Source organism: Asparagus officinalis, chromosome 7 (assembly GCF_001876935.1).
Source record: "Asparagus officinalis chromosome 7, Aspof.V1, whole genome shotgun sequence".
Lineage (NCBI taxonomy): Eukaryota > Viridiplantae > Streptophyta > Magnoliopsida > Asparagales > Asparagaceae > Asparagus > Asparagus officinalis.
Window position 1 is genome coordinate 141,963,983 of NC_033800.1, and position 17,246 is coordinate 141,981,228.

Here is a 17,246-nt window from a genome sequence, read left to right on the forward strand (position 1 = left end):
AGTTGATAAACTTGAGCTTGAGTAGAGCAATAGAACTATATGTCCTTATGCTATGTGTATTAGAGATGATGATCTCTGAGATTTATGTCAGAAGGAGAGTTTAGATTGCGAACCTCTCCCCTCTTAGCTATGGCAAATAGCATCTGCATATAAAGAGGATGTTAAGGGCAGATTGGTCACTTTGGCCATGCAAATGGCGGTGACAAAATATGAGATGGAAGGTGAGTCATCCTTTGCTCTATATGTGTTGGCTGGCGACAGGAGGAAGATTACTTCGACCTCGATTTGAGGAGCGATTGATGGGACGTGGGCTGATAAGCGGCGTGATGACGCATGATCTTTGAGTAGACATGATATGACTTGTTGTCAGAATGGATAAGCTTTGGCGAAGTTATCTTCTAACTTCGCTGAGAAGCAATGTCCCTCATGATGGGACTCGCGAGGAGAGTCGACTCATTGAGAGAAGTGAAGACTCAAAGATTGCTGGCTGAATGGAGTCGGGTGATGACTCGTCCCACCTTTCGAGTCGACATGGAGGAGTGTTGGCTCGACTGGGTGGCTGAGTCGGATTACTAGCTGATCTCTGGCTATCTCTCTCGCCAGTCGAGATGTCGACTCGTCTGGGAGGTTAGGATTCCTCATGTCGATTAGCACCTCTCCTTGCGTCGACACTGGGGTGTCGGCTTATCTGGCTGGTCGAGATGTCGACTCATCAAATCATATATTTGGAAACAGTCGTACCCCATAACAGTAAGAAAATATCACTTTAATACCTTAAGTCATAAGAAAGTAGTATTGTAATACATTATGTTAGCTGTTAAGATAATTTTTTTAGAATATTTCCATAAAAACTAACAAAATGTAGTAATATGCTAATTTTTAAAAATTTAGAATATTATAGTGATATTTTTATAGGAAAAATTGTGTCAATGCACCAAAAGCAATATCTTCATGTGTTACAGCCTTTTCACTTTTTTCCAATATGGTTCAGCCCAAGAAGTATCACATCATGTGCTGCGGCCCTCTTTTAGTAATTATTAGCCGCTAACTAAGCATAGAGAGAGCATAAAAAGTATAAAACCTCAAAATGTCCTTATGTCATCTATTCTTTCATGTTAGGTCTATGTAGAGTTCATGTTAGGTCTAATTTTATTTTAGGTCTATTTAGATTTCATGTTAGGACTATTTAGAGTTCATGGTTGGTCTAATTTCAGCTCATGTTAAGTCTAATAATAATTCATATTAGGTCTAATTTCAGTTCATGTTAAGTCTAATTTTAGTTCATGTTATGTCTAATAATAGTTCATATTAAGTCTAATTTTAGTTCATGTTAGGTCTAATTTCAGTTCATGTTATGTCTAATAATAGTTTATGTTAGGTTTAATAATAGTTCATGTTAGGTCTAATTTCAGTTTATATTAGGTCTAATAATAGTTCATGTTAGGTCTAATAATAGTTCATGTTAAGTCTAATTTTAGTTCATTTTAGTTCTAATAATAGTTCATGTTAGGTCGAATAATAGTTCATGTTAAGTCTAATAATAGTTCATGTTAAGCCTAATAATATCATGTTAGATTTTAATTTCATGTTAAGTCTAATAATAGTTCATGTTAAGTCTAATTTTATGTTACGTCTAATTTTAGTTCATGTTAAGTCTAATAACAGTTCATATTAGGTCTAATTTCATGTTAAGTCCAACTTGATTCGTGTTAAGTCTTAATTCAGTTCATGTTAAGTCTAATTACAGTTCATGTTAGGTCTAATTTACTTCATGTTAAATTCATTTTAAGTCTAATTTATTTCATATTACGTCTGATTTGAAATTAGACCTAACATGAACTATTATTAGACCTAACATTAACTATTAGACTTAATATTAAATTAGACCTAATATGAACTATTATCAGACTTAACATAAACTATTATTAGACATAACATGAACTGAAATTAGATATAACATGAATTGAAATTAGACTTAACATGAACTATTATTAGACATAACATAAACTGAAATTAGACTTAACATGAAATCAAACCTAACATGACCTCTAAATAGACCTAACATGAAATTAAACCTAACATGAACTCTAAATAGACCTAGCATGAAAGAATATAGTAGATAAGAGCATTTTTGGGGGTTTTGTACTTTTTATCATCTCTCTATGTTTAGTTGGCGGGTAATAATTGCTAAAAGAGGGCTGCAGCATATGATGTGACACTTCTTGGATCTGAACCACATAGAGAAAAAATGAAGAAGCTTTAACATATGGAGATATTATTTTTGGGATTTTAACATAATTTTTTCTTTTTTATAACTTAGAATATTTAAGTGAAAAACTAGTGAAACAATAAGGCATTTAAGTGCCATTTAGCCTATATTTAAGTAGCAAGTGTAATAGTTCTTCGTGGGTAACGGTTCGTGAACTGTAATATAAAGAATTTGGTGTCCGCGAGGAGAAAAAGTTTTTTGGCGGGTAAACAAAAAAACTGAAAACATCATAAAATCAAGAAAAAAAGGACAAACAGGCTGCACTTTTCCCCACGCTATGCTCCACTTTAAGCTCAAAACTAGGGTTTCTGTCTTTTTTATTTCCTTTAAAAAATTAGGGTTTTTCACCTCCTTCTTCTTCATCTTCATCATTTTGGCGGGGGGTTTTGGCGGGCCCTCCTCCATTGAAAACCTCTTGATTGTTGGCGGTGGAGTTGTTGCCCCTTTTAATGCCCCCTTGTCAAGAATCTTTAGAGTTTTCTTCTCAAAATCGCACATTGTGAGTAAAATTGTCTCCTTTTGGAAGTGGATTTTAGTTTTTACTGCAAAAGTCGCCATCTTTAGCTCTAAAGATGGACCCTTGGTGAAAAAAAAAGCTCCCATCTTTAGCTCTTTAAACCCAAAGTTTTATTTTTCTCTCTTCGCCTTTAACCTGTTCTTCTGAAGAGAACGCTGGGACCTCCCAAGCTCATTTATTGAAGAGAAGGGATGAAGCTGCTTATATTGTTAGAATCTTACAAATTTATCTAAAAGTTCTCCCCTTTCTTTCTTTAGCTCTTTCTTCAAGTATTTGGAGATGAACATCTTCGAAATAGTCTGCTTTATCTTCTTCTTTCTAATCCCAGCTCAATCTCAGCTCCCTTCGTCTGATATCTTAGCTCTTCTAGCCTTCAAGAAGGGCATAACCAATGACCCAACTGGCTACATTACCGATTCTTGGAACGAAGAATCCATCGATTTCAACGGCTGCCCTTCGTCGTGGAATGGCATCCTGTGCAATGGCGGCAAGGTCGCTGCTATCGTTCTCGATAACCATGGGATCAGCGGTACCGCTGATCTTTCGGTATTCTCTAACCTCACATTGCTGTTTAAAATCTCGATGAAGAACAATAATTTCACTGGGATGTTGCCTGATGATATTGATGGATTTCAGAGCTTGAAGTTTCTCGATGTTTCTAACAATTTGTTGTTTGGAAAGGTTCCTGATAGTTTTGGGAATCTTAAGAGTCTTCAGAATCTGTCGCTTTCGGGGAATAATTTCTCTGGGTCGATACCCAATTCGATTGGTGGGCTTGGCTCGATTCAGTCTCTTGATCTGAGTAAGAACTCTTTGTCGGGATCGTTGCCTTCAGCGTTGAAGAGTCTGAAGAGATTGGTTTATTTGGATTTGTCTTTCAACACATTCTCAAAGGGAATACCAGCTGTATTTGCTGATATACCGAGCCTCGAGTTTCTTGATTTGAGTTGGAATCAATTGGATGGGGGTGTTCCTTGGAGTTTGTTGATGGAGTCAAAAATTGTTCATGTTGATTTGAGTGGGAATTTGTTGAGGTCTTCCAATGCGGAAGAGATGAAGTTTTTGGCGGAAGTTTCAGAGACGGTGAAGTATTTGAATCTTAGTAACAATCAGTTGACTGGCTCGTTGATTGATGGAGGAGAAATGTCTACATTTGGGAGCTTGAAGGTGTTGGATTTGAGCTACAATCAGCTGTCTGGGCCACTTCCAGGGTTTGATTATGTGTATGATCTTGAGGTTTTAAGGCTTGGAAACAATGGTTTTGATGGGTTTTTGCCAAATGGGCTATTGAAAGGGGATTCTTTGGTTCTCAGCGAGTTGGATTTGAGTGCTAACAATCTCTCAGGTAAGTGATCTTTCAGTTGTAAATATTTCTTACATCCATCACATGCTTTCTTCCATCACGTACTCGTAAAATTTTAGGAAAGCCTATGAACTAAATAATAATTACGAAGTATTATGTGAATTGAAATTTAGTTCTAGCAATCTATCAGGCATGTGATCTGTACAACGAATTACACATAATGAAGTTAGTTGAGAATTCTCTACCTACTTCTTGGTGCAAAATTCTACATTCATTTTATGCTTTCTTACAGTTCGTATGGGTAGTCTAAATGACCACCCAGAGTATTGTAATGTTCTCTTATTAATACAACATGGCTGGTTCTAGAGGTCAACACATTTTGTACAGTTGGCGTATTACCTAAATCGACTTCGATAAAAATACATACATATTGCTGATATGTTGATAATCAAAGGAAACACAGCCATTCAGTTCTATAAAATGGAGATTATGAAACATCAAAATAACCTAGTCTGTTATGAGATATGGATGACTAGGTAGAAAATGACAATTTTCTTCTGATCATGATAGGCAACAAAACTTTCCATCTAGAAACTGCAAAAAGAAAATGATTATATTCTATTTTCGTCTGCAAATTGCAAAATTTCCATATTCTATTTTGTTTTTGTTGTTGAATTATTTGCATTTGCATTTACATGCGCTTGCCAACATATTATTCTTCATCTAACAGGAAATATAGGTTGGATCACATCAACAACGCTACAAACCCTTAATCTCTCTTCAAACACTCTCTCTGGTGATCTTCCACTGCTCATAGGGAGCTGCAGAATATTGGACCTCTCAAAAAACCAGCTCTCCGGAAATATTTCTGTGACATCAAAATGGGGAAATGACCTGGAATTCATCGACCTTAGTCAAAATCAGTTGACAGGACCAATTCCAGAAGTAACCTCACAATTTCTGCGCCTTAATTATCTCAATCTCTCTCACAATTCTTTATCAAGCACTCTTCCAAAAGTTCTCCTTCAGTATCCTAAATTAACCATTCTCGATCTTAGTTCAAATAAATTTGATGGTCATATACTTACAGATTTGCTAACATCCTCCACATTGCAAGAACTTAATCTTGGCAACAATCAGCTTTTTGGTGAAATTGTGTTCTCTCCCTCGTTATCTTACAAATCAGACCTTCAAGCTCTAAATCTATCAAGCAACCGCTTCAATGGAACTTTTCCTGATAATCTAACCTCTTTGTCCCGTCTCCAAGTGCTCGACATTTCTACAAATAATTTCTCGGGCCTATTGCCACCATCTATTACAAATCTTACCTACCTTAATTCCCTTGATATATCTCTCAACCAGTTTACTGGTCCTTTACCCTCAAATTTACCGGACACTTTAATGGCTTTCAATGCATCTTACAATGATTTATCTGGACCAATTCCAGCCAATCTGCAGAAATTTCCCGATACCTCTTTCCACCCGGGAAATTCAAGGTTAGAGTCTCCAGCCGGTCATCCCAATAATGGCACTTCTCCATCTGAAAGACGAGGTCACAAGCACAAGGTTAGAGTCTCCAGCCGGTCATCCCAATAATGGCACTTCTCCATCTGAAAGACGAGGTCACAAGCATTTGAAAACTTCAATCAAGATAGCAATCATAGCAATATGCATCGTTGCATTTGTGTTGCTAATCCTCTTGACTATTTTTGTTCACTACAAGAAAATCTCAAGATCTCATCCAGAGAGAGTGACAGACAAGAACTTAGAAAGAAAAGCTCAGGAGCCTGGCAGGCCATTAGTGGTATCAGCACAAGACTTATTACCCACTCCCCGAAAAGGACCCACCTCTGAAGCAATTGGCTCGAAAGAGAAAATGCCATCAGCAACTGGCTCTTCACCATCAAAGACTAGTCATTTCTCATGGTCACCTGACTCTGGTGAGGCTTATCCACAAGAAAACCTATCTAAATTAGATGTTAGATCTCCAGATAGTTTAGCGGGGGAATTATATTTCTTGGATGAGACGATTACTTTGACTCCAGAGGAGTTATCTAGGGCACCAGCTGAGGTCTTAGGGAGGAGTAGTCATGGAACATCATATCGAGCTACTTTGGATAACGGGGTTTTCCTGACTGTGAAGTGGCTAAGAGAAGGAGTGGCAAAGCCGAAGAAGGAATTTGCGAAAGAGGCGAAGAAATTTGCGAATATTAGACATCCAAATGTTGTGGGGTTGAGAGGATATTATTGGGGCCCAACGCAGCATGAAAAGCTTATTTTGTCAGATTATATTTCTCCTGGAAGTTTGGCAAACTTTCTGTACGGTATGTGCTCATAGCTCTTGCTTGTGCTTTTTTAGAATTTTCTTTTTATTGCTTAATATCAGCTTTGAGTTGTGCATGTATATTATTGACTCCACTGTTTATCCTTTGATGAATGATTGACATTGGAATGAATCTAATTCAGATTGTCCCTTAAAAGAAACCTAAGAGGACTGGAAATTTCAGAGTAAAAATAGAATTAATTTGTAGTGAAAAGCTCATATAAACTTAAGTGGACTGTAGGCTGTCCATCAACTTTTCTATCCCGAGGATTTCCTTTGAGATGCGGGCTAATGTGTGATACATGTCAGGCTATCTTTTCCCAATCACACATCAATGTGCCTCAAAGCAAATCCTAGGAATAAAAAATTGGTGGACAGAGCCTCAGCCCACGTAAGTATTTCCCAAACACACATCAATGTGCCTCAAAGCAAATCCTAGGAATAAAAAATTGGTGGACAGAGCCTCAGCCCACGTAAGTGTGCAAGAAATTTGCTCTCAATTTGTATTTCTACCTCCGACATGAGTTGGGTTGGATGCCTCAGTCTTGATACCATGGAGTTTTTTTTTAATAAAATAAAAACTTGAAACATGGAGTTAATGGATTTTAGCTGTGAACATGTATTATCGATTCATACATAGTTGGCCTTATTCCTTTTGTTTCAGTTACGTTTATTATCTACTTTGGAAAAAGATGTTTTTTGTTTAAAACACAAGCATGCGCATACAAACATATATATGCAAACAAACAAATATATACAGGGAGAGGGAGGGAGGAAAACTGTGAATAGGAGATTATCATAGTTCTCTTTTGTTAAAAGTTGGCTCCTTATTGTCTTTATGTTTTCTTGATCAGCGTCTCCTTGATGCATGTGCTGTGCTTTTCATGTTGGAATCAATATCTAGGAGGAAGGAACCAATATGTTGATGCTTTTAGTTATGTTTTTGTCATATTTCCATGTGAAAATTTTTAGAACATCTTCATTGAGATATCCGTTTTAAACCATTTATTCATCAGATCGACCTGGACGAAGAGGCCCACCTCTAACCTGGGCCCAGCGACTCAAAATCGCTGTTGATGTTGCCCGCGGCCTCAACTACCTCCACTTTGACCGTGCAGTTCCCCACGGCAACCTCAAGTCCACTAACATCCTCCTCGACGGCCTCGACCTCAATGCCCGCGTCTCTGACTACTGCCTCCATCGACTCATGACCCAGTCTGGCACCACCGAGCAAATCCTTGACTCTGGAGTCCTCGGCTACCGAGCCCCTGAACTAACTTCCTCGAAAAAACCATCTCCTTCCTTCAAATCTGACGCATACGCGTTTGGGGTCGTGATGCTCGAGCTCCTAACAGGGAAATGTGCGGGCGATGTGATTTCTGGGGACGAAGGTGGGGTTGATCTTTGCGATTGGGTGAGGTTGAGAGTGGCCGAAGGGAGAGGATCAGATTGTTTTGATGGTGAATTGGGTGGTGAGATTGCTGGGAATCTGGCGGCGGGGAAGGGGATGAAGGAGATGTTGGGCATTGCTTTGAGATGTATCAGGCCTGTTTCTGAGAGGCCAGGGATTAGGTCTGTGTATGAAGATCTTTCTTCTATATGAAAGCTTGTGAGGTCTGTATGTGACTAGATGTTAGTTTTGCTTTGGTGTTTTTTGTTTTTGTGGGCGAATGGATTGTGGAGATACTGGGAATCACTTGTAATCTAGTTTTTGAGCGCATCTCATGCCTGCTTATGTTTTTTTCTCCTGGTGAGATGAGTTGCCATTTAAACCTGGTACATGAAGCTCCGAGGTTTTTAGATTGGATTACAAAAGCTTCGTTCAAAAAGATATCTAACTGTAACACGCTCACAGGTGCTTGGCATGTGCCTATGCATGTGTGAACTTTTTCTTTCTTATTAGAATGAGGGACCGGCTCTTTGCCTTTCTTGTTATATTATAAAGGTTTTTTCTTTCTTCCTGTAACCATCTTTAAAAATAGAATTATTTTATAGAAATTATATTTAATTGTCAATTTATATGTAAATTATCTTTAAAGGGTTTTAGTTGCAACCGTGCATCTTGATCCACTTTTTAGTTAAATAAAAAGTGCTAATTGAATCCACCTAACCTCTATCAAGGATCATCCCTCTAATGTACTTGGTATTTGATGACTAATCATCATAGCAAAACTGAAAAAAAAAACAAATTGAAAAGTGAGTCTAGACGGTTAATTGCAACAAAAATACCATTTAAATGTGTTTTACATATATATTGACAAACGAAAATGGTTTATGCAGAATGATCTCATTTAAAAATGTTTTTTTATATAAAAACAAAGATTACACCAACTACATGATGCATTGAGAAATAACATTCTTTCTAATGTGAGGAAGATCCAAGTCTGAATTGACAGACAATACCAAGGTTGCAATTTCTAGCTCCATATGTTGCCAACCTGTCAATTATAACCTTAGCTTCCAATAAATGTGTTGGATAACAAAGGTCATGACAGATAATAAATTCATAACCTCCTTCAATAGGGAAGGATATTGCCATTGAGGGGTAGAGGAATCTATGATCAGATTAATCAAAACAAATCCACTTCAATTTTAACTTGAGAAATACCTCTATCTCGTCCCAGAACTAAACCTTCCTTTAGATCCTTTAGCTCAGCCCAAAAAGATTGAACCATCGCCAAACTTTATCTGATCTTGCAACCGCTAGATTCCCTTCTCTATCTCGAATCACCGCAAGTAGAGATTCTGCAGCGCGACGCCATCCCTGTGGAGCTTTTTCCAATTAACAAGCACTTTTTTTTTGTTATAAAAATCCTGTTATCCAAGACATTTAACATAGCCAGATCTATTCTGAGTTCTCAAGCCAGGGGCTTTAGAGATGAATATTTACGTAACAATTTCAGATACATCAGAGCGAGAAAGTAGGAGGAAATAGTTCCCAAAGATCTCGCCTTACATAACAAAAAAATGAATTGTCACCTGACACACGCTATAAAATTCTAATGCTTAACGTTAACACCACTGAAACAACAAATCCTGTAACCAAAGGCATGTGTTCTGCTATTGTACATTTTGACGAAATGTAATTTCACAGTTTTAAGTGTGCTCTCAAAACCCTCCACACAGAATACAATTGTGCATATGTGATTCCCCCTGGATCCACCAATACGACCTTGCGATCTATAGGAAAAGTACGCTGATGATGTGGACCTCTAACTCTGCTCATCAATTGCCCTCCTTTCAAATTATTGCACAGTTTCATGTCACCTCCTCACGTTTCGCGACTTCGTATTTGTCAGTGCCTCAATAATTCTGTACATCCACCTATCGAGCATTCCTATTGGAGATAAACGGGTATTTAATGTTAGAAATTAGGTTCAGAACTACATAATAACAGAAAACGTATCATTGTCCACAGGACTATGCATATATCAGAAATGATTTTTCTTACCATAGTACTGAAACAGGTTCAGCAACAACTATAATGTTAGACTAGCTTAATTTTCTTCAAACTTTCAAATTTTTTAATAATCGATTCATTACTGACAAGCATCTAGGATGTTTATATAGTCAAATATAATAAAATAAAAAACGGGCAGAATATGCAGAACATTGTAAAGGGAATCTATGGACTGGTCTTGAAACTATTGCTACGTAGAACATTATTCAATTCTACATAATTCAAAAGCTCGTTTACATCACAAACAGATAAACGTACAGGAAAAGAAATTGGAAACAGCAATTGCATTAGACATACACACATATTTCTTTCAAAATGATTTATTGACCTCTTGACACGCTCATCTGGCTCGATGTCAACAATGAGGGTCTGCACTATTTCATATCCATAAGCAGACAAAGACTTCTTGAGCTCCTCTTTGACAGCTTTAGCAATATCATTCTCCTGTGCCAATGTATCATCCAGGTTCAGCTTTGGAACGCTTGCTCTGATCACTGAAGTTACAAGCAAGCAATCTCAGTTCTTACAAAAAATAGCATCATTGGAATTCTATGATTAAGTTGAAGTAGAAAATGAAATCCGTACCATCAAACACATAGGCTTGAATCTGAGCCCTTGTGTTGCTCAGCTTATAGTATGCATCATTTGCCTTAAAAAAAACAGAGAATTCAAGAGAGAGAGAGATGATTAAAAAGCAGAGAATTCAATTATTATTTAGAAGTTAAAGTATCACCATGCCCGCCTTCATTTCACGCTTAAGTTCACTAAGCTCCCTGAACTTTGCACAATAATTTGCCAAGAACAAACTCCAAGTCTATTATAGATTTACTCATTTAAACTTGAACCGCCTAACATTTAATGATCGAGGACTCTATTTCCATTTCCATGGACTTCCATGATCTACTGGGACCAACATTTAATGATCCACTGTCCACATAACCTGTGATGTTTTAAAAAAACAATAATAAACAACTAGCTATTACAGGAAAATTACCCGGAGATTATAAGAGACGTCGTGATAGTTTACCTTAATGTAGTATTTGAATGTTCCACTCGCATCTTGCAGGATCCGTGTAGTTCCATCAAGTGGATTATGAATCCCTGGGTACTTTGGGCCAAATGACAAATCATGAATGACATGACTTACATTCACATTTGATGCACCTCCAAAAATCTGTGCATAAAACATAAAACAGCTAAGATAAAAGTCAGAAAATTTTCTTTTCAAATGTAAACCATCTAACGTATTTAGAAAGTCACATCTCTATAAGTATACTGTCTCAATGAATAGATTTTGAGAATTATTAATATACAGAACCGTGAGGCTGTTATGCCACTGAGATATCTTTAAGTAGAGTCCCCCCACCCCAAACACACACCCACACCCACGCGCACATACACCCACAGAAAGAAACGGAAAGAAAAGACAGCACAGACAACCACAACACAACACACACACACACACATCAAAAGATGAGGGATGGAAGGAAAGTTCTTCGAACTGGTAGGACATGATAGTTCTGCAAGAAATCTTGTACCAGTTTTGCTACCAGCATTATAATTATTCACTTATTTTCATGCCGCATTTAGATCATACATATTGCAAATATAGTAGTCAAAAGAGACCACCAGACAGAATCAGTACAATCATATTAAGCATGATTTATAAAATAAATGTGAGAATATTTTCTAAAAAATTGTTAACAAAACGTTTCTGACTCGAGAAAAGTGAAAAGAAAAAGAAAAAGAAAAATTGGTTGTTCTTGATTTAAGAAAATAATAATTTTTTCTTACTTGATCTCCACTTTCTTCCCACATAATCTATACTACATATAAAAGAGGATTGCCTTGTCAAAAGTTTTGATTTCCATTTTTGCGTTTTAAGTTTTATAATTCTCAAATATGTCATTAGTCGTAATTAATCATTCACTAATTATATATAACCTCTTACTAATTATACATTTCCTCACTTTTTCTAAATATTTGGTCACACTATTATTTTATGATTTAATAGAAAATTTGAAATTTATCCCTAGTTTATCTTCATATAATATTTAAAATTCTAGATAAATTAAAAATAATAAAAATTCATTAGGCTTATGCATGATGTCCTTGGATTTCACCTCTTATGGAGGACTACTTGTTACCTTTCATCTTATTAGCCTTTTAAAAGTATGATAATAGTATGGAAAATAATATGTATTTATTGCAATTGTAATAATATTAATAGTATAAAGATTCTAACAGTAGTTTTTAAATTAATAGATTACATTGTAATTTAATAATTATACAATTTAATTAATTATTAATTAATAGTGTAATAAACTAATTATGAAATTAAAATGTAGTTACTAACAGTATTATAATTATGCTATGTATAATATTATTATACTTAAAAGAGACGAAATTATTTAATATATTATAATTATTTTAATAAATTATGATATATTATGAATAAATTACAACAATTATCCGAACTATAATAATTAATCACACAGTTCTTTATACACAAATTTATCGTATAATTTATTCATTTAAACAAAATTGTAGTTGTTTAGAATTTATATTGCTATACAAGTCATTTCATTATTTTGCAGCCAACAAAAAAAATTTGAAAAACACAAAACAAAATAGATATGCTCTCGTGCAAAGCACGTGCACTATACTAGTAAAAAAGAAAAAGAAAATGGAAGGACCCTAAATCAAACAAGTGTATAAATGCAAATTCCATGCTCAAGTTAAAGTAGTTTCAATCTATTCATCTGAATCTAAAGAAAATTGATAAGAATCTAATAATATATGTGGATCATACCGATAATTCTACCAGATTTACTTCAATGGTTTTTACTTGAACATCCCCACAGACTTTACCTTGAAGCTATGAAATGTGGTGTCCAGTAGTTTCATGTTGCTACACATTGGAGAATTTGCTAACTAAACCTGGAGTAGAGCAGGGATCTCGAGGTCCTATTCCTTGTAGGTTATCAAAACTTTAGCACTTTTCTACTACTGAATGTCACTGCGCTTTGTGTGCATTTGTTATATTAAAAGCAATGGTTTTCCAGACGTACATCATCAGCTTAATTCACCACTAACTAGACACTTATTGAATGCCAACTAGTAGTATAAACGGAGTACAGAGAAGATGTTGGTATTATCTTATGCGTAGTTATTTTCTTCTAGTGAATAAAAGAAGAACAAAATTTAGATGGGATCCATAAACTAAATGTATATTATTGAGCACGGGCGAAATTAAAGGAAAAATGTAGTAGCTTACATGTATACTCCAATAAGAAAGACATTCGGTTAAATTACGTAAGATAAATAGACTTAATCTACATGAGATTGCACATACTCTTGCATACCAAATAGTTTAACACGATCTATATCTGTAGTCATATTCTAAATGGAGTGGATAAGGATACCTACAAATTAGGGATATGGAGTACGTTTCGGATCAAATTATTTGTATTTGTTTACATTCCTAACATAGAAATAATATAAAATTAGTGTGATCGCAACATCCTTCTATTTCTTACCGTCCTTTTTCTTAAGACTCGGAAATATTCTAAACTTCTTCACATAAAGCTTATACCACATATTACCACATATTATACCACATAAAAAATAAGATAATTTTTCTACTGACAAATGGCGTACTGGGCTTTTGAAAACCACATATTATACCACATAAAAAATAAGATAATTTTTCTACTGACAAATGGCGTACTGGGCTTTTGAAAAGACTCACTTGCCTAGTTCCACTGACACAATAATTTTTCTACTGACAAATGGCGTACTGGGCTTTTGAAAAGACTCACTTGCCTAGTTCCACTGACACAAAACATTGCAGGTCTTCATTTTCTAGCAATTGTAATTTTTTTACACTGAGCCCTCTCAATCTAAGGTTCCCTAACCAACCTCATTTTGATGGGAAAGGACAATGATTTTTTTATGATGGCAACAACGATGATTATTTTGAGCACATTGTCAGACTGTGCAATTGTTTTTCTTGCCAAAATTTGGCAAGTTTTGATATTCAGGGCTACAATGACTGTCCTATACTCCTATTAATAAAAGAGGCCCTCTATCAGTCTTCAGATGGTTCTTGTAGGTATGATACGACACCTATGTAGGACTGGAACCGGAAGGTGTTCCAAAGGCATTTACTTCACAGATCCAGGGGAAAAGATAGATACAAATTCAAAATGGAACCGGAAGGTGTTCCAAAGGCATTTACTTCACAGATCCAGGGGAAAAGATAGATACAAATTCAAAAGTAATAGAGCGTCAGTGATGCAAACATTTACTTCACAGATCCAGGGGAAAAGATAGATACAAATTCAAAAGTAATAGAGCGTCAGTGATGCAAACTGTTGCGCATCAAAAATGTTTAGCCCATGTACAGAGATATGGAAGTTCCCAGCAACCCTCTGAACATCTAATACCCCATAAACCTGTATAAAAATAAACTTCGTGATTACTTTCTATAAGGGAAGGATAATAAAAACCTCTCATCGTCAATAAAAAATCTTTATACTAATAACTATACGAAAGATGTACCCGGCATCCTTCACCATTCTCCATTGCATGTTTCACAGTCTTGATCATTTCCTCAGCATCAGCATCAAACTTATGTTCATGCTTCTTTTTGGATGAATCAATGTGATGGTCTTTATGATCATCTGTTCACAGAACTACATGCTAAAGATTCACAGAACTCTGACTTAAACATACATTTCAGTAAACTACTCATAGACAAATAAACGTGAGAATCAGATATGATACAAGCACAAATTGATACACCAGAAGAACTAAAAGCGACACACTGAGGAACAGGGAACTTATAACTTCGTCTAATGACTCAGCAAGTGCCTAAACCAACGGCAGTTAACATTCTTATGTGTCTGTACAGCCTATGAATAATTTATTGTGTTAAAATTTGCCAAGATAACTACTGTTAACACAAAGATACTTATGTGTTTGTACAGCTTTTCCCTATTTGTTTAAGAAAATTCTACACTTTAGCATTAGGATCAGGCAACTAAATTTACTTACGAAGTACTTTGTTGGAGCATTTGCTACTCAGGTGAGGATAAGGTCAGTGTAAAACTTGTAGCACGATGCTAAACACGTGGATTTGTGGAGCAGATAACAGATCACCCCTCTCTCTGTGACTCCATGGCCAGGTAGATAGAGCAAAACTTCTAGTTAGCATTCCCATCGGGCAATTTGGAACTTTTAGGATAGAAGTGAAGAATTTATTACTCATGATCATGATGAGGTAACGAGATGGATATGGCAGGAAAATTTTTTTAAACACTTTTAGCATTAGGGTCAGGTCAATTTGAATTTGTCAAGTAATTTTTAGGATAAAGGTAAAGAGTTGGCTATTCAGGATGAAAGAAAGACTATGTCTCATGAGTACACATCAAAGGCTCCTGTACTCACCCTGACACATACAAGACACTTGCTACGGTAGACATGTATCTGATGCATCCAACATCTGTGCAGCCTTCTATCAGCTTGAAATTAGTTGGATTCGGGATGGTAATTTTTAGTTCCATCATCCATGCTTTATATTATTAGAATCAGCTTGAAATTAGTTGGATTCGGGATGGTAATTTTTAGTTCCATCATCCATGCTTTATATTATTAGAGATCTAGAATTTATATAGATTGCACGGATGGTAATTTTTAGTTCCATCATCCATGCTTTATATTATTAGAGATCTAGAATTTATATAGATTGCACTCATAGGGATGGATGCTGTTTAGTTCTTATGTCCATGTTGGCATGTTCATGATGTATCATTACTGATAGCCTATGTTTTTCAAGATTTCACATATTTAAGTACGGTACCCAAATATCTCCACATCTGTGTCCTGCATCTGCACATCCGTGCAACACAAGAGAAAGGTTAGTGCCAAAGTTGTAACACTATCCAAATTACATAAGTGGAGAAGATAAATCTGACCATGTGAATATTGTAATTCGTGTTATGATATCTGTTGAACTAACAAAATATATGAGGATAAATATGAAATACTTTATGGCGAGGGTCTTGAGACAAAAAGTAATCTACAATTCAATCTGGCAAAGACTGGGAAGTGCGCTAGTAGGCAAAATTTGATAACGCTTTCAGAGCAACATTACTTGAGGTTTCTACTATGACCAAAGCAAAAAAGAAAGTGAATAAGAGAATTGCCCATGCCCTAAATTTATTACAACATTTACAAAGACTGCATAATGAATTGAAAAGTATTGAGAGAAATCTTTTGACTTTATCCTATGTTTTTGTTGCATCAGTGAAGCAGCGAAATGAATTGAACACTCATGAACATGATGCTTAAGCTAAGTTAGAATTAATCCAACCACATCAAATAAGTAGATCTGTCAAAATAAGGGGGAAAAAAGAAAAAGAAGAACATTAAAAAAACACAAAGTCAATTAAAGTTTGCTGCTGAAACGGGACAAAGAATCTACAGTCAATCTGGGTTGTATAATTATACATCGAAACTTCTTAAATTAATAGCATTATTTAAGTCAAATTCCCAATATGCTGATGCACACCAAACATTTCTTGATTATAAATCATTAAGTCCTCTAAATAATTTCTCCATAGCACTACGAGCTAATTCGGAGTCCTCAACAAGTCATTATAAAGAGATATTCTTACAAGTAAACGCCTATAGTGTATTCCTTCGTTATCAACTTCATTAGCGTAAAATTATGAATTCCCAAACAAAATGAACAGCCTAAATTCCAAAATTCCGACGAAATTAGGGCTCGAGAGAAAACTCATCTTACCCCAAAGAAGAATCGACAAACCCTAAGCCCCAATTCGTTTCCAATCCGAACTAGAAACAATTAGGACAAATTTGATCAAAAAATTAGAAAGAAATGGGAAAATTTCGTCCCGGTTTAGATCGCGTTATTATGGGGGTGTTTGGTTGCAACATTTTTGAGAAATCTTTTCTCAAAAGTACCGACACATGACATTTGTGTAATTAAACATTTTCTATAGATTTTCGTAAACTATGTTTGATTTAAAAAAAATTACAGAAATATTTTCTGTAAAGTACAGAAAATTACTAAATTTTATAAAAATCAATTTCCTTCTATAAAGTTTTCATTTTTTTATAAAGTTCTCACTTTTCTATAAGGGGTTGTTTGGTTGTATGTTTTTACCATGTAAAATGATGGAAAGTGTAAAAAAGTGGATCTCAATGTCAGCTTTCATCACTTTCAATTGTTTGTTTGTAGTTGTGAAAATAGTGTAAAGTGATTTCATATGCTGATGTGGTTTGTAAAGTGATTTCATAAAAAAAGACATGATTTTATGAGAAAACTGACATTAAAGTTAGAAAAAA

General features: G+C 35.6%; 2 protein-coding genes across 3 annotated transcripts; one reads left to right on the top strand and one right to left on the bottom strand.

Moving 5' to 3' along the window:
- On the top strand, positions 2,544 to 8,243 carry LOC109850572 (probable LRR receptor-like serine/threonine-protein kinase At4g20940). 2 transcript variants are annotated; one of them, XM_020420605.1, is made up of 4 exons: positions 2,544 to 4,131; positions 4,820 to 5,641; positions 5,712 to 6,413; positions 7,429 to 8,243. In XM_020420605.1, exons 1-4 carry the CDS (start codon positions 3,066 to 3,068, stop codon positions 8,013 to 8,015), a joined length of 3,177 nt encoding a protein of 1,058 aa, XP_020276194.1. In that variant the 5' UTR covers positions 2,544 to 3,065; the 3' UTR covers positions 8,016 to 8,243. The 2 variants fall into 2 exon arrangements, with proteins under 2 accessions (XP_020276194.1, XP_020276193.1); XM_020420604.1 differs by having other exon boundaries at positions 4,820 to 5,585; positions 5,656 to 6,413.
- On the bottom strand, positions 10,789 to 16,806 carry LOC109847882 (endoplasmic reticulum-Golgi intermediate compartment protein 3-like). Its single transcript, XM_020417114.1, has 5 exons — positions 16,684 to 16,806; positions 14,436 to 14,557; positions 14,279 to 14,329; positions 10,867 to 11,046; positions 10,789 to 10,812 (listed from the first exon to the last, which is right to left on the bottom strand). The coding sequence occupies exons 2-5, from the start codon at positions 14,481 to 14,483 to the stop codon at positions 10,789 to 10,791; spliced, it is 303 nt and encodes a 100-aa protein (XP_020272703.1). The 5' UTR covers positions 14,484 to 14,557; positions 16,684 to 16,806.